This window comes from Mugil cephalus, chromosome 13 (genome assembly GCF_022458985.1).
Source record: "Mugil cephalus isolate CIBA_MC_2020 chromosome 13, CIBA_Mcephalus_1.1, whole genome shotgun sequence".
NCBI classification, from domain to species: Eukaryota; Metazoa; Chordata; class Actinopteri; order Mugiliformes; family Mugilidae; genus Mugil; species Mugil cephalus.
The window spans coordinates 10,780,498-10,804,136 of NC_061782.1; the positions used below are offsets into that span (position 1 = coordinate 10,780,498).

At 42.0% G+C, this 23,639-nt stretch overlaps 1 protein-coding gene across 33 annotated transcripts in view; it reads right to left on the reverse strand.

Moving 5' to 3' along the window:
* LOC125019307 (neurexin-1a) overlaps nucleotides 1-23,639 on the reverse strand; it is a 238,328-nt gene that overhangs the window by 151,533 nt on the left and 63,156 nt on the right. For all 33 annotated transcript variants that reach the window (XM_047604028.1, XM_047604009.1, XM_047604026.1 and 30 more), the window contains one exon: nucleotides 1,859-2,160. In XM_047604028.1, coding sequence (XP_047459984.1) covers nucleotides 1,859-2,160 — 302 coding nt within the window. The remainder of the gene's footprint in view (nucleotides 1-1,858; nucleotides 2,161-23,639) is intronic.

Genomic DNA, 23,639 nt, shown 5'->3' on the forward strand with positions numbered 1-23,639 from the left:
GTTTCCAAAAACAAAAAAATTGTTAGAAGCCAGAAACAAATAAACGCCTGTCTTTTCATTTAGTGCGACCAAAAGTTGCCAAAGAAACAGATGTTTTTTTGTTTCTGTCTTCTAACAATTTAATTTTTTGTTTTTAGAAACAGAAAATGAAAATCAGCCAGTTTTTAAAAGCTTGTTCATCCCTCCTGACCCTGGAAATGAAAAATGCTTTGAATTTTAATTCTGGAATTTTAAAATGAAAATCAAGTAGCCACTCATTTTCCTTTTTTAATATCCTCTTCTGAACAGAAAATCCAATGAGCAAAACATACACGGACCCAGATAGTGTATGGGTTTGTCTGCACACCAAATACGCTGCAGTCACGTGGGCTTAACTTGACCTGAAACAGATCCTGGACTGAATTGACCTGGAAGCCTTTGTCTATATGTCCCAGAGGAAGACTTTTTGGCTACTTCTTGGTTTCTGGATATGTGACCATTCTTGGATTTGACTTGCTGATTTTATCTCCTTAAAAGAGGGGGTTCTTCCAGATTTGCTCTTGCAACCATGTGCTTCTTCCATGAAGAAAATGTGTTAAATCCCGGTGATGTTTTCATGTTTTCAGATGAATCAACATCATATGTGAGAGACGTTCCCTGTTAAAAAGGCACTCTGCTATGACGTGGACCCGGACTATGATCCAGACTCACTTTACCCAGATGGAAACCGATTGTGGACATGATTAAGTAGGACTGACTAGGTCATAAGCTTAGTTTTCACGCAGCCTGTTAGTGTTCAGGTTTCTTCATGAAACACCCATGAGGAGTTGTTTGCTCAGCTGGGGTTAGATCCCAAATACCAAGTCGCCAACTTAGACTTGGACCTGTTGCTGATGCAGCCCTGGAGTATCGAAGGAAACTTCACATTGTATTAAAACAGCCCCCAAGTAGAAGAAATAGAAGCAGTGATCAAGATTTTGCCCTTGTGGTGGCAGAATTTAGCTAGCCATCACCTGACTCAGAGAATTGCATCAGTTGAGAAAGGGAAGCCAATTCCTAAATCACAGACAACATGTTGATGCATTCCTCAACACTTCTTCCGTCTTTTCATATTGCTCATAGGTCTGACAGACTGGGTCATGTCCAAGGACGGTCCGCCACTAGCAATGTGGCAGCTGCATCCTGACTTTATTTAGTATACGATGGCTGGGCGCACATCAGTATTACACAAACATTCACTGACCTCTGTGGCTTCTCTCTTCTCAGGTGGATGCTTTGCTCATGTGTTGAGCTGCAGGGGTTGCTTTGTACTGTGGCTTCATCTCATCATCTGCTCTTGATGAAAATCTAGCATGGGCAGTATTATTGATGTCTACAGAGAAGCATTTTCACAGAGGCATGAAGGGATTTGCCCGTGCTAGACTTTTAACTTCAAAGCATGAGGCCTTAGTTTGTCCAACAACCCAAAGAATTAAAATGTCCTCGTTCCTTTGAATGCTTTTAGACGCACCAGGGACAAAGAGCTAACCCGTGAATTAATCATCGCAACGGTGGTGCCCCGGGAAATAGTGAAAACTCAGCTAACATTGCTATAAACTCATTTCTAAAAGGTCATCATTTCTTGTCAAACATATCAAAGAGCACAAATGTCTTTCTTTGCTCTCGTAAACTGTAACTTAATAGATGGTCTTGATTCAAATCTAGATGTCCCTGCTCCATTGGGGTTCTGTTTTTATTCTCCACCGTAAACCACCATGATTCAATTTTGCACTCCAATTACACTGTCTGGAAAAAATAATGTGTTGTATGATGGCAATGATTTAATTGCATTTGTTTTAATTTGTTTACTGAGTCTTCGCATCACCCTCTGTACTGTTACCTGACGTAGATTCCTTGTTACTTTGACATCATGCCAATCATTGTCATTAAATTTCCCATTGACCGGCTCCACAAGAGCTTCAAAGGCTCCAGACCCCAAATTAATGACGAGGGACACAGCCCCATTTTTCAGCGCCAGGTTGACGTAATCAGCTGATTTGCCCGTGTGCAGCATCAGTCCATTCCTCTGCAGGGTTTTGAATGACAATGTGATTTCATCACTGCTGCTTTGAATCGGGTTCAAGGACAAGTCGTAGCAGAAGAACTCAGATCCTTTGAAGGTTGCGACATACTCTTCTTTTCCTGCGGAGACAAAAGAAAGAGAAATGTGTTGCATTAATATCATTGCCTCTTGGGTGCCTGTTGGGAAGTTGTCAGAATAAATGAGAAAAGATAGCTCGAAAAGTTGGTTTAATAACAAGCAGTGAAATTGAAATGCTGGAATGCAAAGGAAGGTACACAAAGAGGTAGGCTACTAAGGGACTACAAGTATTGACAGCAACATCAATATGCTGTTGTGAATTACAGCCTCCCTGGCATTTGCACATACAAAATTTATATACTGTTTCCACAGTCTTATACTAACTACTTATAAGGCATCAGACAACCACACATGTAATAGTAATGCACAATCTTCACCAGGTTTTACTCACAATCCCCTGACAAACGGATGAATGCACAGGGCTATGAGTAGACGCTTAGAAAACAAGAGTAAAATCAAACATGGACAACAAATGTAGATTCACCGGTTTGTATCCACAGTTAGTTGTAATTCACACTACATCCATGTCTCTACAGACTCACATTACACATGTAGTGAAAACTTTGAAGGAATTTAAAAAAAAAAAAAAAAAAGTAATCTACGTGTTTCTGGGTTTTAGGTTTGGGTTAGTTTTGAGTTTTTATGGTATCAAATAACTAAAATGAAACATACAGCAGCATTGTATTAACTGTTTAAAATGACATAAACCATCCTTGAAAAAAAATATAAATAGTTATTTGATGTGCATTTTATGTTTTCACTTTGGCCCAAGTCACAACCATTAACATGGAGGAGTGGCTTATGACCTATACTGCAGCCAGCCACTAGGGGGAGCTCTACTTTTGATGAGTTGCCATGGCGTTCATGTTTCCTACAGTTTGTGACTCAATCATGATAATAAAGTTAAAAGTGTGGACTCATATTCATCATGACATATTGTTATAATTAGCGTTGAGTTGAAACAAAGTGTGTTTTTTGAAGCTTTGGTGGCCTTCATTCTTTTATCCGTCCATCAAAGCAAATGCAAGCAAGTGTCAGATGTGGAGTAATTTCCTCCTGAAAACAATGTGACAACTGAACAACGGTAAGCAAGAGCAAGTCCCTCCACTAACACAGTCCACAGGCTACACAACCTTAGCTGGGATATCTGTTTACTTTTACAGATAACATCGACTAGAGCTGTGTCTGGTGGTTTCAACCCTTGCTGGACTGATATTTATACTAGCTTTGGTCTTCTTTAGAAAACCACAAGTAATGAGAGGGTCCACTTGTGGTAGTGTTGCCTTTGTTTTGACAGCATAATGAAATCCGATCCGTGATACCGGAGCGAAATAAAAAGCTGATAATAAGCTCAGTGGAATTCAAATCACACTCACACATTAACCTCATATTTCAACCACACAGTGGAGGGTTGACTGGAGTTTGAACTGATTTATGAACAGATAGCTACAAATTAACGGCTGTGGAGTTATTCCACAGAAGCAATTAATGATTTCTCACTTCCAAACCTGCACTGAGTAAGTCGGCTACTATACATTTTCCCGACCAGCCTGAACAACTCAGATTCCGTCCAATCAAGCAGAATGTGACAGCTTCATATGGACTTCTCCCTCCATGAAAAACACTCTAAATAATTCAGCTACATACGTTTTTCAAGAACACTTGAGCAAGTCGGCACACATCGTCCATCAGATGTGACGGGGACTTGACACCGGAAAAACAACCTTGAGAAGAATTTGAATACTGTAATTGTGAGATAAAAACAAAACAAACAACAACAACACAAAAAAAAAAGCAGCAGCGCACGTCAGAGTTTGATGCATGTGAATACCCATTAGCAAGCGTTTAAAACGGGTTTAGACAGATAACAAGCCATTAAAGCCACAAGCAGAAAATAAACCACCAAAACGCAAATGGACCAAAGCATTCAATTATCATAAATGGAGTTGTACATATATATATATATAATACACAAGCACACACACAGACAAATGAAATCACAGCATACATGCTTAGAGCAGCACCCAGGCATGGCTACAACAACATGAGAAATAAAAGGGTCTGCTGTCCACAACAATTTGTCACCTCATTGATTTCCCCTTAAAGGCGCTATAGAGCACCTCTGGGAAAACTACAAGGGGCCGTAATTGAAGCTGACTGGATCTCGCCACTCTTTGGTCACTCCTTCGGTGTCTGAGCCCCCCTATCAGTGAAAATGAGAGAACTCTACCCTCTTCACTAAACCCACCCACCCCTGCTCCACAGGCTCAGTGACCACATAACAAATAGAGCCAATAGTTTAGGGTCATTCTCATCGCTCTCTCTCCCTCCCTCTCCACACATCCACCCGCCTGCTGCAAGTCACATTTAATTCCCCAAACCAATGGAGAATGAATTGTGTGTGTACAGCAGAGGCATTGTTAGGAATTTGGGTCTCTTCCTAGAGGGAGTTTCAGCACTGAGGGTCCCGCGTCTCACATAGTGTATGTGGCATATGTAGGATTAAATGAAGAACAGTTTAAGGGTCAGTCTGTCCTCAGCTGTAACAAGTAAAAAATCATTTAATGTTCCTCCTCTATTATTTCGATGACCTAACTCAACAGAAGAGGCAGCAGAATTTTCTAACAACTATCTCACCAGCTAATTTCCATATTAAAGAAACCATACGTAATTGTCTTCATATATTTAAGAGCCTGAGCTTTTGGAGGCATTTCATCATAAATCTCCAAGGCGAGTCACAGCGCAAGACCCAGATTGTTGAAAAGCTTCCATTTGGCTCACAAGCACACAGCTGGCTCCTTTTAACTGTTATTCTATACCTGGTGCAACAAACTACTTCTAAGGCATATCAGCCTACATTTGTAGGTGAAGAGTCTCAGTCTTGTAGGTCATGGCATATTTCCCATAGATATTTGATCAGTTTGGGAACCCAGGTCAACACTTGGCGCTGATTTTCATGGTTTTGTGTGCCTGTGTCAGGCTGCATCCTGCTGGAGATGGCTGCTGCCATCAAGGAGTGTTATTACTATGTGGTGTTGGTGTCTGGTCTGGTCTAGGTGGGTGGTACATGTCTACCTAACATCCACATGAATGCCAGGTCCAAACATTTCCCAAAAATACATTGGATTATCACAAGATGGTCAACTGTACACATCAACTAATGGGGATCCAAATAAATAAATAGATAAATACATGTCATTCACTTCTCTACTAAGCTTTTCAAGCATCTTTTAGCTCATAGTCTTGGTTTAATGTCCTGCAACTTGTCAGTTTCATTGCTTTCAACATCTCCATTTCCAGCCACAACAGCAACAGCTATTTTTTTGATATGATAATGATACCCTCCCAAATGCAGACAGATTTATACACCACATCGCCAGTAAACACAAGTATGTGTTGTATATGGTGACAAGAGAGCCAAACAATAGATTCAGACGATCTATTACATGAAGACAGGGAGTGAATATTGGACTTTCAGTCACTGGTAGGGAAGAAAGAACGCTGATGTTTCTCTGTGCGCTGGACCTGTTTGCAAATCATTACAACCTAACATAACTTTCCTTTAGCAGCAGTTTGGGCCTCTTGACTATTTTGTCCGGGTGGCCTGTGAGGGCAAAAGCAACTGAATGATGGTCAGGTTTGAAATATTCTATAAAAAAACATAAAATACTGCTGAAGCTTCACAACTTTGGCTCCATTGTCGGGTATTAAGTGCAACATCTGAATCTTTTGATTATGTATGGCAGTGACTGGCAGCACCTCCTGCCAAACAACAGACAAGTATAGCGAGATGCTTCCTTGTATCGTAGTGTGTTGCTTTTAATGCACAAATTCTATATGTAAAGCAAGATCATGGAAAACACTGACGGCCTGATCAAACATACCCCACCCATTTGAGGAGTAAACGCTGTCTGAAACATGGGACAGTTTTGACAAAAATCCCCTTCATGTGTGCTCAGAACGGCTAATAACTTCTGACTGAATTCAACATATATATATATATATATATATGTGGAGAGCATCCTGACGAAAGTGTGCACGTAGTGTTTCATTTCCAAGCCTTGAAAAGAAGACCATAGCAATGCAACATCTGAGCAGTAGGCACGTCTGCATCTTCATCTCTCCCAGACGCAGGATCACAGGAAACATAACAACCTGCGGTGTTAATATTTAGCAGCCGACGTGTCACTCAGACTTGTCATTTTCCTGCAGGAAAAAATAAAAAGCCGCTTGATCAAGAGAAGAGTACTATTTTGTCATTGTGTTCTCCTGGGTGTTTGGGCGTGTCCTAGTTGTCTCTCTGGGCTGTCCTACGTCAATCAAACCACAGCCAGTTGTCTGCACCTTAATGCCCTTGAGTCATGACACCGAATGAAAACATGGATAAAAGCCAACTCCTTTACTCTTTTCTCAGAACGCCGAGGACAGAAAAAGACAGGAACTGAGAGAAAGTGGAGCTCCTGGGGAAATGCCATAAATAGACGCACAGGTAAAAACTTGTCACAGTCTCTTGTTTTGCGTCACTGAACGGCCTTTTTGAACAGCCCAATATCTGTGCCTTCAGCGACACCCAATTTACACTACAAGAATCACATATTCTAAAAACCCAACATTAGCACAGCCTGTTTTCCACAGCTCTTGCCTCTCGTCTCCTGAGATTTTTACATGCGGTTCTACGACAGCGATCGTCCTATAATCGCCTCTGAGTTTACGACTCCTCGTCGCTGTAAATAACCGTTCTGAAACATCTAACTGCTAGTGACATTCAGAAACCTAATTGTCTATGGTCACATCACATTTGTGGTTGTGGTGCAGAACTAACTACCCATATTGATGGAAGTAATGGAATTATTCGCCACTCAAATTAAATTAGTGTGACAAAGACTCAAAAAGGTACGGTTCTTGCAGGGAGCAACTGTGAACAGCTAGGCATATACTCCACTGCAAAATAAAGAAAAAAAAAACTGTAGAGGTGGTATAAGTTGCCTCTAAAGTATAGTTTAACCCTTGAGTATGTAGAACTCAATCTTTTATTACCATGCACGTTACGTGTGCAGCAGTGCCAGCATGTGACCGAGCTACCAAGAGGCTTCGCATCAGTCACTTTGCTCTGACACTAATCTGGCATCTGCTACTCTATGGCTGCTTTTTAAATTAGCTCGCACCCAGGGGAGCACGCTGCCTGTCAACATCAAATCGTGATACTACGGTCTTAAACAGACTTGGCAGGATATGACAAAAATTACCTATGAAATATGCGTCAAGGGGGAAGCTTTAGATTTTAAGTGCCATCATTCCAGTACATGACATTTTTTGACCTGGTTGCACACACATGTTGTTTTGTTTCGTTGCAGATGCCGGAACAATTTCGCATGTGCGGCTTTAAAAAGAAAACAGCTGATGTCGTTATTAATGACAAACATATGAGGTGAGCCTTGGAGACAGAAGATGATACGAGGTAAGCAGTACCCATTTTAAGGGGCTGGGAAAGGTGGTGTTGGAGACATTGCTCAGACAGACACAGTAATTATGTCGCCCATCTCCAGTGGTGTCATCTCCTTCATGACAGTCCTCCAGCATTAACTGTGACTATAGCATGAAACTCTACATCACTGTTTCGCTGTCAGACATCTCACCAACACCCACCTTCCTCACCACTAGAAATACCCTTCTTCGGCTCTCGGTAACAAGCTGAAGTAAAAAAGAACTCCTTGTTCCACTGTTTTCCGAGGTTCAAAGGAAGTTCACAGTTTTAGAGAGAAAAGGGGGATAAGATGCACCTCCAGAGAAAACACCTGTGGACCTTTAAGGTCTAAGTGTGCCATAAATAAAACTGGACGCCAAAGCCTTGCGCGATGTGGAGACCGAAATCTTTTCATCGTCTGTGGCGAGGCTCGGTGACTGATGCTGCGATTCTTTCTGTCTCCATTCACTTGCTCTTTCCTTGTTTGACTGGCAGCCTATTAAAATGATACAGAAGTTAGCGTCTGGCAGCCTATTAAAATGGCAGGAAGTTAGCGTCTTGAAGCCGGCCTAAGCCTCTTACATTATGACAGAGAGAGGGGTTCCTGAAGTGCTACATTCTTTGAAGACATATTTTATTACGTGATTATCACACCATTCAAAAGACTTATTTGGATGTTTCAAATCACTCTCTGTCCGCAAGGAAGACGCTGATAGTTGTACTTCATAAAAATTCTTGCTATTTTTTTTATTTTTTTTGTCTTTATTGTCAGCAAAAAACAAATGAATTCCTGTGATTGTTTTTATTCATGATTGTGTTGACAGAGCAGCAGTAATGTGTGAGAAAGCCCCCAATTAGTTCAGTTAAATGTATCCGAGCGCTTCTTTACCGACAGAGTCAGCACGCGCGCAAGCTTACACGTACCAAGTTCTGTCAGACGCCACACTGTGCGTATGGTGTCATTTAGAGCCGCAGTATGAAGGATGTCTTACTGTGCTCAGAGAGAGTCCCTTTCCCCGGTGCCACTCTGCAGAAACACGTCGTCCATAGTAAATTTACTCATAATTGGCTTTGCCACTCAGCTTGTCATCAAGGATGGAAGCGAGCATCAATTAGACACGTATTAGAACATGTGGCTCATGCATATTCAAGGTGTGCCTATTAAAGAGGGGACATGCTTTCTGGTTTTATTTTCTTTTCTTTAAATTGTTTTAAATCAATAATATGAGGGTTGTTTCTTAGTCTGTTTTTTCCACCTGACTGAGAAATGTCATGTTTTCTGATAGTAAAACTCATAACTGATGACTGATTCCCAGGTGATCCGGCTGATGTGTTTGATTATGCAATGAATATTTCGGGCCACAAATTTTATCCATTTGCAAAACTGCCCAACCTGCTTTAAATTCATTATTTTCTTGTTTTAATTACCTTTTTTTTGTAGCAATCATCTTTAGAAGCTAAGACAGGGGACAAACTGTTGTGTTAAATCATAAGACATGCCCAGCTGAAGAAAACGTTAGCCCAGCAAGTATCTGTACCACTGGTCTGTTGTGTCTTATATTCTAAATATGACTATGAACATTTACACGGTTTAGTAAAATCTTTATTCAACTTAAAATATGAAGAACTTAATGAAAATGTGATAAACTCAATCTACAGTGACAATACGCCATAAAAGGAATTAAAGTCTGATACAGATAAGAATAAATCCATGGAATTCTTGCTTATTCTAAAAAGCCAGTAGTAGAGGTGCTGGCTTTCTACTAGTTCAATAATATATTAATCATATTTTATAAAACTGGATTTATGAGCCACTTTATAGTTTTTGTTGCCTTTTTTATATTTTGTAACAACATAATTAAACAAGGGAAACAAATATAGACCACATTTTTCATTTCAAGCTATATAGCTTCAGTATAAGAAGACCAGCATTTCATTACAGTAGGATCCATATCGGTTGCTTTTATAAACTGTATACCTACAATAGGCTTCATTATAGCATAATTATAAATATCTTGTTCTGTATATACGTCTAAATTTACTCTGGTAATAAATAATAAATTGCTGCTTTTGCATTGTTGCCAAGGAGGAAATCTCAAAGACTACTCTTTACAGAAAACAGAGCTGAGATTTCAACAACAGCTGGCATGAAGCTAAAATGAAGGTCAAAGCTACATGCTAATATTTAGTCACTGCCGCCTTTATCAACATGCCTTTCTATTGAAGCATGATTCATATACACGGATCAGGCATAACATTATGACCACCTTCCTGATTGAGGGTGTCCTGTGGTGTCTGGCTACAGAATGTTATTAGTGGCGGCCTTTGGATCCTATGGGTTGAGGGGAGGGGACTCCGTGAATCAGGCTTGTTCCAGTGCATCCTACAGATACTTGATCAGTTTGGGATCTAGCGGATTTGGAGGTCAGGTCAACACCTTGTGCTTCTTTTCAAGTTTTTGTGTGCTTGCTCGTATCAGGCTACATACTGCTGGAGATGGTGGGGTCGGGGTGTCATTGCTTTGGAGCAGGGTTCCTGGTCTGGTCTAGGTGGGTGGTACATGTCATCCACATCCACACGAACACCAGGTCCAACAGTTTCCCACCGGAATCCTCACAGTGATTTTAATGTTATGGACGATCGATCAAGCATCTGAATTTGGCCGATATACGACTTAAAGCTGGCAAAATAATAATCAAAAAAAAGCCTCCAGACAAAATCGAATCCATTTTAGCACAAACTCTAGCAGGAATTTCAATGTCTATCAACCAGCTGACACACACCATGTCCCACGCAGCCCATGTCTGTTCATTCTAATTGTCTCATTCAGGCATCCGAAGGCACCGCTCCCCTGGGATCGACTCCCACGGGGACACGGAGCCACCTCATCCGCAGCTTTGCATCGCGGCTTTGATGAATACACCTGCGCACACAGTCTTGCAAGCATGAAGACAAACATACACTTGACAATGGAGCACATCAAAGACTTCCTCTTCTTCAATACCTTTGACACATAGACCAGATTAAATTCCAATAACAACACTGAGTCCTGCGACTCCCATCTCTCAAACTGCAATTTCCTCATAGAAAATACTTAATTAATTTAATTTAATTTAGAAATGACCACAGTAACATATCAGTGTCCTCTAATGAATAACAGGATGTGTCCCCATGCATCAAGATATCAAAGTATTCACAACAAAATAGGATAAAGTGTGGTATACAAGCATAGAGGCTGTAGTTACTCTGCACAAAAGAACTTCAGCAGATGGTGCACAAGAAAAGTGGGGAATGCTTCTTGTTTTAAGATAAAGGAGATCCTCCCAATCAAATATATGTCTGAAATAAAAACGGGTAGACATTTATAGTTGGCAGCGGGACCATTAAACTAGATCTTTTGGTGCACTTCCCCTTCAACAGGAACATTTATGTGCAGTGGGTTTAACAAATAACTCCCCAAAAGCAGCATCTTGAGGACTTAATGGCGCTGGCAAGAGACAAGATAGTCAATCTCTTAACGATATACAGGAGGCTCCTCTTATCCGTTGCACAGAACAAGCTACAGCTAACCCTGTTCTACGGCCCTCCAGCTCTTCTTGTTTCGAGAGAGCGAGGCCCAACGGCCGACAACCAAATGGATCAGGACGTGAAAATATGAGGAAAAACAAGGAACATTCGCAGCCAGGCGAATGCGACGCGAATGTTGCCCATGCATACAAACACTCTATGAGCACACATACTAAACAGCACACTTCCAGCTGCAAGGCTCCCGTTTGCTCTCAACCCATTACAGAATCACAACAGCATTACAGTGAAGAAGGAGCGCAGTGTGCTGAATACTAATCTGTCGAGCTCAATCCATCTCTGCCGCGTAAATCCAGAGGATAATAATGTAAGCCTCGGAGAGATGTGGGGGATCAATATCCTCATCAAAAGAGAAGCATTTTGATAGTAATATATAGCACTTCATTTAACTACACGCATGTTTAAAGACGGAAGAAGACCACTAACATTTGTCTCTATAAGATATGTAATGACCCCATCAGCAGTAATTTACTATGATAATATCAGTGTGATTATTTACTTGAAAAGCCAATGAACCTGCACAGGCAGGTGTGTAGTAACATTTGATAGCAGCTTTCTGCTGGAATGGGTCGCGTTTGAAATGTGCTGGCGGCAATAAATCTTTGCCATACGCACCTTAACAAGCTGCTCCATTCGGATGTAACCTTGTCAAGGTTGCCAGTGCAGACCAAAAGCGCACACTGTGAGAGAGCGACAGAGGTTACTGTCCACTTTTGATTACTGGAGCAGAGGGAAGACTGTAAAGGACCGGCATTTGGCAGATGTCTAATTTGGGCCGTATACATGGAGACGTTCCTCAGACAAGAGCAAAGTCAAGAGGCGCTGAAGCATGTCATTGCACAGAAATAATTCATGTGCTAATTACATTGCCAGTGTGTCTCAGGATGATTTCTGTACAGAGCTGCTCTTGTCTTGCCAGCTCACACCACTGAGATCCACTCTCTTCTCTGACACGGCATGAATCCTTGATAGCGAGCAGACACATCAGCAAAGAGATTTTCTTATCCTCATCCTCGGAGCTTATCCCTCATTGCCCAGACAATGCACACATGGACTTAAGTATTAAGCTATAAAGCTGGAGTATGTCCTTGGTTGGACTGTTTATCACACAAGCCAGGAATTACTTGGTTATTATGTGACATTTGGTTATTCTAATTGCAAATTCAAAACTATGGCAATTGCATGTTTGTCAAAAAAAAAAACATACAGTATGTATAAACCTCACATAGGACATGTCTTTATTATTTTATGTAACATAATGAAGATTGCATGTGACAGAGAGACTGTCACATATTTACTACTTCGGTCTTCTTTGTTCTTCTGGAAATGCAAACGCAAAGTGACGTAACAAATTCTACCAAAGAGATTTACTGCTGCGTTATGTGTCATTTGCACTTAGACTTCAGTAAACGTAAAACTACTTAATCAGCCTTGGCGGCAAACACTTGTTAGTGTATTTTGAGAGCTGCCAAAAATAATTAAAGCATATAATTCGGGAAGTCCTTATCTGGGTCTGCGGTGAAACCCTCATTTCCAACAAGATGAGAGAAAACGACTGGGGAGGTCTATATATCTCACCAACTATTGTTCGGTTATTACCATGTAAAATTGCTGTATAGAAATGAAGATCATTTATTCTCACTTTCACTGACCAACTAAAAAGTTTGTCAACGAGTCTGTGGAAATTGTATATTCCTATTGTGTCTGTATGGCAACTTCCCAGCATCACGTCTTCCAGTGGCGCACACTATATACTTCGGTTCCTTCAGTTCAAAAGTCAACACAATACGATCAAATTGTTCATTCATGCCTTGCAGAGTCTGACACCGGCGAAGTGGCCTGTCTGTCACGACCAGTTCTTTCAGGTGCAGTGAGGTGAACTTGAGATAAACGTATCCTGAATCTAATCCGAATCCTCTCGGCACATCGCTTTCACTCCCTCTTACTTGGCCAAGAAAGGGGAGCAAAGAGCTCTCAAGTAGGTTTTGTTTGTTTTCTCTTTTTTTAAAAAGGAAAAAAAAAAAAGGTGATATGTTGTGCAGTCCGATTTTTAGTGGTCATTCTTTCGGCCTATTTGCGCTAACTAACCCTGTGGTGAAAGAACACGGCACAGCGCACTGAGCAGGATCATTGCCTGTTTAAAAACGTGCTCCAGTGAACAAATGGCTGCGGGAGAGTGAAGCTTGACAGAATCCCAGCATCACCTCATCGGGCTGCTGGGCAAGGTCACGGACACCAGCGTGGAATTTATGTTCTTGTTGGTTAAAGAACGCCAGCTTCAATGCTAAATGTATGGATATGTTTTTGTTAGTATAGCTGAATGATCGAACACTGCTTGCCCAGTTTCATAGACTTAGCCTCCTGCGATGCTACGCTGCAGATTTTCCCCAGGACGTGCTGAGTGCATTTAACGAAAACACATCCTTTCTCAAGTTGCCTGTTGGAATGCCAGCACTGCACTGAGGGCTATTTGAGCAAGAAAAGACAATACATTCCTCTTTTTGTCCCGCACAATGCCTCCCAGCTATGAGTAAGATCACACTCAGGTATTCTTAATGGCGGAGAACCAGAGGCACGAGTGTTTGCACTGAGCCAAACACTCTATGACAGTGGAGATGAAACACAGTTATGCCTGATACCGGCAGAGAAGCATTCATACTGTCACCGCACCACTTCAAAGGCTAAAACACTTCATTAAAGTTGCACTAAAAATACGGGCTGCAGCGCATTGTTTTCTCCGAACAGGTGATGGGGAATCATGATCCCTCTTTTACAGCTCGGCTTCCAAACAAATAGCACTCTCGAGGCTTTAATGAAATCCAGTCTGGTAAGAGGATAAATAAATATATGGACTAATTAAACAGCCCTGCGAGGGATTGCGAAAGACAACTGTACTATTGTTAATCTATTCCTCAGTTTTGGAGTCCGCTTAATCAGAGCGGTCCATTGCTCTAATTGACGCTGCTGTCCTCGCTGAGGTTTGTTTACAGAGGGTTGCATGGTGCGGCCCTTCCCCTTTCCATCACCTTCGCAATTGCCAGTGGCTACACCCTCACCTCACATTTATCTACACGGGGGAGATTGTCCACTGGTAAAGATGCTGACCTATGGAGGGAAAATTACTCACTTTGGGGTGTTTCTGTTTCAACAGCGCTACGGCCCAGCTGACACTAGACCAAGGTCATTTCATAATGGGTTGTCCAGCTGCCACTTTGCTGTCAACAGACCTGAGTGATGAAGGAGAGCGTAGTCTGTTACGTTGACAGGAGTCAAGGCTACAGGAGCTTGATAAAGATCGGCCCCTATCAGGAGTGAAAACAGCAAAGAAAGAGGGATAGAGAAAAGATGATCCTGCATTTTGTCCCCACCCGAGCTTTCAGAGCGGTGACAAATAGATGAGCTCGGTTGCTCCGGTCTGCATAGCCGCTCTGTTTTGCATTCTGCCGGTAGCCGCAACAACGGTGCCATAGGAATAAATACATGTGATCGGCGAGTGCAGTCATCACAATGCAGCAGCACTGTGAGAAGTATTGACTGTGTAACAGCTCTTTTCTCTGGTCGCTGTCAATCCTGTCAGTCCTGTGAATTGATCAGCGGGGGTTCACATCCATCAGAGTGACTCATCCAGCACAGATATGATGTTTCAGAGTCCAATTTGTCCTGTCCCCTGGGCTGTGGTAGATGGGAGTTTGGAGTTTAGTCTGTTTGTTTCCTGTTTTCAAGTAGGTCCACTGGTGTATGTATATGTATATATATGTATATATATATATATATATATATATGTATATATATATATATATATATGTATATATATATACCAAACAAGACTATTGTTTATGCCAGGCTCTCAACTGCATCCTGCCACCTCTTGAAACCAAAAACCAAAAAGGTGGACAGCTTGAGGTCTTGTTCCGTTTGCTGGTTCCATCTTTTGATGCAAGATAAATGATTTAATTCAAATTCTCATTAAAGTTTCTACTTGTTCCAATTAACTCGCTGTCTGTGAGGATCATCAAGATGGGGATGGCCAAGGATTCTATGGGTGGCATGAGAGAGGGTTTGTTCCATATTTACCTGAATGGGTAGCATAACACTAGGTTTCAAAGGAATTTATCTAACTAACAAACTAAATAGATAAAAGCTCAATGGAAGCAAAACGTGTAAACATATAATTAATCCTATAGTAAAGAAATATATTCAAGGATTTTTTTTTTGTTTCTGGAGAAAATGTCTTTCGTGCATATGAAAAGAAAAGAAACTGATCACATTAAATCCATTCATTAAATGACTAGCCATTTGACTCCCCACAGAATGGTTTCCTCAGATTACTAATTGAGGGTGGGGTGTGGAGTCAGGGCTGAGCAGAACGAGGGTGAATCATATCCGTTACTTGTTTTATTGGAGTTGTGGTTCATTTTAACCATTGCGGATCATTTGCGCACGTCATTTGTTATGTAGAACGCATGGGGGTGTTGACGATGCCACAAAAAATCTTCCGCAGATCCGAGCCAAAAACTGTTGTTTGCTTTAAGTCTCGGGATGACTGTGTTTCCAGTCGGTGCATGTGCGGCTTGTTTTTACTTGTGTGCTTTGTGCTCACACACTGTTATTCTGGAAGAGACACAGGACTTAATGGGATTTTCTTGTTTCCGCAGTTTAAAGACAAAGGAATGTTTCTGTACATACATAGCCTAATTCCATTTTATTCCTTCTGCTGTAGCAAACAAACAGATGGAAGCTGACATGCATACAGTATGAAAAATACACTTTGTACAAAGTGCACGAAAAAAAAAAAGAAAGAAATTGTGTGATTCCGTGCCGCTGCTGCTGCTGCTGCTCACGAGGGAAGGGACTCCATTTCTACAGCACCTCACATAAAACGCCGTAAATTTACAAATTAGTTAAAAAGACATGGCTTTTTTTTTGACTTCGTCTGAAGTGTGCTCCAGAGACTGTTGAAACAGCCCTAACAAGGGCCCCAGCTTGTGTGTTCTTCTTTAAGAAGTACATGGGAGACAAAGAGGGACAGGGGACAGTGTAGACTCTTAATCATTTTCGTTGTCCTTTTTAAACTGTGTTGCTCCCCTGCTCCTCATAAAACACAGGCACTGTGGTCCCCGTGTTTTATTTTAAGTGCTAACCTCAGCAAGGTTTACTCAGAAAATAAGATTATAACATAAAATTCAGCCTCCAATGCTGGACCATCATTCCACATAAAGGCTAGGAGACGAACGTACAGAGTAGGCCAGCTTTCTCAAGCAGCAGTGAAAAGATCATGTTTGTGCGAGTTGGAGATTCTTCCTCCAGCCCCCTCCATTGGGGCCATAGCTCTGGGTGACTGAGCCTTTTACCTATCTGCAGTATCCAGCCACCTGCCATGGAAATCACGGCTGTTTCCGCCATATGCCTCAATGTTCTGCCAAGCCTCTCCGGTCTGTTCCGCCTTGAGCAAATTTCATTATGGGATGGCTGGGAGCACACGGTGCTGCTCATTAAGGCTATCAGCGTGGCACGTCACCGTTTGTAACAGGACGGATCCAGGAGGTTGCATACCCCCAGCACAGACAATTGCTCAGCAGCGATTGTATAACTTTTCCTCAGGAATGAGTGTGCGATGACATATGGTCTTCTTCAAACACACACAAAAGTCAGGTGAAAATTTAGTTGCATCGGTAAATCTAATAAAGAAGCTGCGAGTTAGGTAAGAATATGGTTACAAAAGGAAATAACTGCATTTACAATATGGAAAATTACAGGAAAATGTCAATTTAAGTCATATAAAGCAGCATGTTATAAAAAGAGCCATTCAGGAGTTTAACTAATGGTCCTAATCTTTGCTCAAATTACATTATTGAAGAGTACGTCTCTTTTGAAAGACTTAATCCATTCTTCCCCTTACGCAATAAAAATGTACTGTTGCCCATTTCAGTACACTCAGGAAATACCTCTCTTTGAAACAGGAAGTGATTCAACTACACATGCTTTTTTGGCTCCTAAATAATCCTAATCGGCTGTGGAGTATGTGGAGCTAAACAGCTAATACCCTCCCTGGCAGGCTATTCTTGTTATGTTAGCTCACAATGTGTTTAATAAGACCGAGCTGATTCACTAAAGGATAAGACATCCTCTACTATCAGACTGTGCTCCAGCCAGTGTGGCGTTGCCATGAGGCAGTGGCAGTTGTCCACTAACATGGTCAGCATATAGCCAGATGGAGCTGAGCCACAGGGATCAAATGGAGAGTTCTGTTGCTGGAGGTTTCCTGCCAGCTAACACCCACCACCCTCTGACGTTTTCACCGTCCAACCGCCCTCTATCTCTTTACTACCCTTGAAGGAGGAATGAGTTCACTACGCCGCAGTGTTAGAGTCGCAGAGCTTGGAGGTCATTCCGAGCACCAAAACAATAATAGCTTATCTCCCTGCCCGTCTTTTGTGTTGTTTACTCGTGATTGTATCCGCCTTTTTGTGTTCTCATGCGAGAAGACCAATCTGTGGCCTGTGCATAGGAGAGGCAGAGTTTAGCGTCACTGTGCTTTAACGTAATGTTCGCTCAGCCATACTGATGCCATGCACCCAGAGCCATCACAGCGCATTAACCCCTGGATGCTGCATGGCACCGTCTCACTGGACTGCAAAGACTGCTTCTAGTCCTGAGTGTTCGCAGACCTCAAGCTGGCTGAGGGGAAGGGAACCCAGGGTCAAGTAATGCCAAGAGAAATAAAATAAAAAATATATATAAAAAAAAAAAAAACATCACTACAGTAGATGGGGAAAACAAACCGGGAGCCTTACTCGGCATGGTGACAGATGTGTTGTTGTTTTCTCCTTCTATCTGAGTTGGTTGATAGTTATAGTACATGAGTGATGCATGTTGAAAACTGTATCGATCTCTTCTCTGAGGACCCTTGGCAGAGATGGATGAGATACAATGGTAATCAATCAATGCAGGTAGTTATTTACTGGCTTTTAACTGCCAATAAGCCCGTGCTTCTAAGGCGCAGCGACTGTGGCGCATTCTCCACCGGGGCCAGAACACAGAAGGCTTAAGGACAAGGCGCAAACCTCTGATTTGTGGATGCGATATTTTACATTTAACATCTCAATAAGCTGAGTGGAGTGTGGCAGTTCCAGGGCCTGCACGCTCACCAAGGCTACTGATGGATTAGAAGGTGCTTAGATGTGGCATGGACTTGGTTATTAACAGGAAACCCCCGCAGGCTCGCTAATGCACACTCCGCTGTTGGTCGTGAATAGGCAAATAAATGGACGTAAACACATAAAATGAAAATCCAGAATAATGGCAAAAGTTGGACTTGCTGTAGAGTGGCAACGAATGAAAACCTTTATTTGGTCGTGGATGGACAGGGAAAACAAGGTCTGAACAGAACACTGACAACCTTTTAAGTTGAACAATTGCCTATTGACAAATGCAGCAGATAGAAAATAGAAGCAAGAGGCAATTTTAGCTTGATAAATATAAACCTATGGAGCTTTTATTTGTTGCTGAACACAGCACTCGCTTCAAAAATAAGAACCAAAGCACAAAACCTGTGCACCAGAAAACCAAACCAAATAAGCTAAACCACTATAAGCTTGTGACTATGAGCATAACATTATGACCACCTTACTAATATTACGTAGGTCTCCCTTACGAAAGTGAAAGCAAAACAGTTGTGGCTGATCAGAGAATGGACATGGGCCCTCTGAGGGTCCTATGGGTTGAGGGGAGGTGGCTTCTGTGGATCAGACTTGATCCAGTGCATCCCACATATACTTGATCATTTAGGGATGTAGTGAATTCAGGTTAGGTCCAGGTCAACACCTTGTGCTGTTTTTCATATTTTTTTTTTAGTTGTTCCTAAACCATTTTTGTTTACCTGTGTCAAACTGCAGCCTGCTGGGGACGGCTGCTGCCATCATGGAGTGTCATTGCTATGGGCTAGGGGTGCCTGATCTGGTCTAGGCGGGTGGTACATGTCTAATTATGATCCACACGAATGTCAGGTCGAAAAGTTTTCCCCCAAGAACATTGTATTGTCACAACTGTCAATATTATTTACTTCTCCTGTCAGTGGTTTTAATGTCGTGGCTATTTTGTGTACATTAAAAACTGCGTGTTCAATTAATAGTGATTAGACCCAATAATGGCTACACCGTTTCAGCGGGAAAAGTAAACTTTCTGCAGTGGCACTTAACCTGCGCTGATCCAGCAATGTGGAGGAGCGAGCAAAACACTGAGGTACTGTCTTTTACTGACGGTGACAAACATAGAAAGTGTTGACAACTGTCTCCCTCCAGGAACCCCAGGCAAACTGCAGTAGCAGTAATCACAGAGCGGCATGATGGGTTGGCACTCGGGCAAGATGAAGGGCATGACTTCACATCCAAATGACCCACACCACCAGCTATCAGATCTGCCCTCATTTAATACAAGGCTCATGGAGATTAAAATAGCCAAGCGGCTTCAACAAATTTTTAGAGTCAAGGGATACAAAGCTAGAGGTGATAAGTCACTTGCAGAAATCCTACTCTCGTTGTTGTCTCGTTGCAGATTCTTTTTCTTTTTTCTTTTTTTTTATTTGGGAGCTAAGACTGTCCTTCTCCCATGACCCCAGGGTGGCAGTCTGTCAGTCAGAACTGATACCAAACCAATGTCTAATGGCTCTTAAGCCTTAAATATGGCCCCGGAGTTGACAGCCAGGATCTGTGGTTCCCCATTATCTTGATTCATTCTGCCACAAAAGGGGTGACTCTGCAGTGTGCTGTGGACAACGTATGAGGAGAGGAGCTGCAAACCGGCTGGAACCCAGTTCTCGCAAATTAGTATTTACAGGTCGGCTAAAACAATCTGTAATGATAGAGTGCTTGGAGAAGCTTTCAGATAGATATAAACCAAAGAAGGCTGTTATAAAAAAAAAATAGACCCAGATAATTTAAAGTGCTTTTCAGCACTTATGAAAGATTCATGGTGTGTCCCTTTCTGCAAATTTAATTGTCTTGCTTTCTCTGAGCTGGCCCTGTGGACATGTGTTTCTGCAAGACATTAATTTGAAACTGAGGGCAAGGCTTGGTCAGTTCAGCTGCTGGTCTACCGGAAGGATGCTAATGCTTTTCAGCTACATCCAACATGCAGAGTGAGGTTGATAAATATTTCACTGCCCCCCGCCCCCGCCCAAGATGCTTATCTAACATATTTTTGCCATTGCGCCACCATTCACTCCATGTGTTTGCACCTACAGTTGAAGATCAGGAGAATTTCCCAGGAATGAAAATACAACACAAAACTTATTCTCAAAATAAATGTCTCACAATAAGGCATTGGTATTATGCAACGACAGCATCTTTGGCTTTACAATAAATCTAAGATAAGAGTCGATGACACACTGTTCATACATGACAATAATAACAATTTCATGAAATGATTCAAAATAATGAATTATTGATAATACAATTCTTAGCATTTCATTTTCCTTAATGTATTGAAAACAAACTAAATACTGGGGAGTCAGTTTATGAAGTGCTACTTCATAATTTAAATTTGACCTGATGATGCCTCTACAAAATCAGCAGAGCAAAATTAATAGGGTTCAACGAGAGTTGAGATGAACACATTGACTGTATGTGAAAAAAAAAACAAAACAAAAAAAAAATAAATTGGTCATCATCCACCAGCTCAGTGAAGCCAACAGTGAAATGGCTGAAGTGTAATATCACAGACAACTGCCAGGTGCTATTTCAAAATAAAAAAAAATCATAAAATTTCATTATGTGTTCTAAATCATCATCAATTTTTTTTTCTTTGTTTTAACATTAAAAAATAATATTTCATTGTCATTTCAAACGAAACCCACTGGCCTTATGTTCTCGCTAGAGAGGAAAAGTCAGCAGACTGCCAGAATCACAAAAGTGCGTGCTCTGGGCGCTATGAACAAGTGCACAAAATCTGAATGGAATTTGTCAAAGCAGCTGGTGCACGGTTAAGTGAAAACTGTGACATACTGGTGGTGTTAGAGGAAAAGTGAGGGAAACACTGTTTCCATATGAATCCAACCTCTGAGGAAAATAAACTGTTAAAACGTTAACTGCGATCCATTCATTATGCTGAGATATTTCAGTCTGGGCCAGCCAGCTGAACAACAATGCCATCCATCCTAAAAGTACAACAACTGCTTGTCAGAGTATTAGATTAACACAACGCAATACTTATATGTATAGAGTTTTTGTTTTTTGTCAGGTGGTATGTGCTGCGCGTTGTAATCTGCTCACAATGTGAATGTGCAGCTTTAGCAAGTCGATCTGGCCGTTGTGCCTGTGCTCATAAAACACGGGCCGCAGTGGCAGCGGTGGCCAATTACAGAGTAGATTAATGCTGTTGACAGAGAATTTATTCATACAAGGTAGTGTAGTGCCTGCGTTTTTCTCTAGGACCTGCAAAAGAGACGCACTCTATGAAGCCGTGCCAGGGGGAGGAACTTCATTACTCACAGCAGAGGCCCAGCCACTCGTGTGAAGGAAAAGAGAACGAGGAAGGTGGGAAAAGCGTTGGAGAACAACGCGAACTGCTGAAAATGAGGTGCGTCGTGACAAAAGTGTTTGAAAGTCGGGGCTTATCGTCAGTGTAACGCGAATGGTAATACTCTACAGGGCAAGGAAGAGATGAATGCCTCTATCCTTCCGGCCTCTCGCAGCAGCCGTGCGGATGCCGCCTCCGCCTCCGCCTCCAGTCCCAAGGTCACCTATGTTAGCCTTGGCCTCAGCTCCCTCCACCCCCTCCCAGCTTAGCATGCAGGTCATCCTGGCAGCAGAACGCGAAGGGACAAAAGGCAGCCACCCAACCCGGTGTCACAGTTCAGAGAGTCTCCCGCACCGAACTGTGCGCTGACATCATCAGCCGGGGCCAGGGCTTTCTATATGACATACTGAGGAAATATGCCCTTGTGTCATACAAGGCCGAGGATCCTTCTCGTGGCTAAAACAAACAGCTTTGGTATCAGAGGGCTGCTGACGGGGTGAAATTGAACTGTAAAACAATGTACCATGCCTCGCAACCAGTGGCTAGCTAATACTAGTACATCATACGCTGTGACACCTCATCAGAGTGAAATACATCCACTGTGTTTATTGAGTAAATGTGCCTGAAAAGTATAAAAACAACTCCTATCATTTATTTTGTCTAACATATTGAAAACATAGTGGAAAGACATGTTCATTCTAACGTATACTGTATTACATGTTAGCATTTTAATCTAATTTCCATGAATTAATTGATGTGTATTTTATTTTTTTTATTTTACAACTTCCATTCTGATTCAGAAAGACGACAGCTTCCCCACTGCCCTACGTCTGGTCATGATCCCTTATAGCTTGTCACGGACCGCAATTGCTGATAGTAAATGAAACCATAAATTTGATGGAAGTCCATAAACAGGGCTTTTAAGTCGGCATGCTGTTTTGCCTCCCTGCTGAATAATGATAGGGGACACTTTACCGCTGCAAAGTTTCAGGGAGATTCTTTTTTTTTTTTTGCTATTTATTTCCCGATTTCCTCTCATATCATCAGTCTGCATCACACCTCTCCCTTTAGCCCGTTCAGTAATTTCAGCGAATGCCGCTGAGATGCAATCCTACACTGGCGCTTAAAAGGTATGTGTTCGCGCGCTCGTGCACGGACACACGTCTGAGCCTCCGCAAAGACCTTGTGGAACAAAATGGCTGCAATGAATAAAGAGTGAGTGGGATTTATGAATAAATAGAGGCAGATCGCTTGTAGACTAGCGTGATGGACAGATAGATGAACCCTTGCCAGCTGAGATAGGGAGCTGATTTGCACTTTGTATCCCTTCAATCCCTCAGTCTGTGGGGGGGAAAGTGCCGTCTCAGCGTGTTGCTGACAGGAGGAGGAGGCGGGGGGGTGGAGGGGGGTCACCCTCCTGCCTGGCCCGTCCCTTACTGTCTGTCAGAAGCACCACGTGAAGCGCTCCAACAACAAGCGGCTTTCGCTGAACATCCTGCGCATCTAACACAGTTTTTTACTGTCCTCATTTAATATGCATCAGTGTAATTCATCAAGTAGCCATCATCTCGCTCTGCATAGGGTTTGATCGATGCTCTGTGTAAACTTTAAGTATGCTATGGAGCATCACTCAGTGTGATCTATCAAAACCTGTTTTTTATAGTATTTGTGTTGGCATGGTGTTGGGGAAAAAATGGAATTGTATTCCTCTTTATTTTTCATACATTTGTGCATAAGTGTTTGGTTTGCATTTAGTAACCAAATTCACTGTATTCCATTTTTATGTCATAATCAGGGAGTTTGTCGTCTTCACACTTGGTTTGCGATTGTTTTATTACCCAGAACCATTTGGCAAGTTGTCACTGGAAACTGCTTGGAAAAGGAAAAGTATTTTCATAAATTTGCTTTCCAGGAGATTGGATGAACCATCCTATATTGTTAGAGTCTGTGAAATCA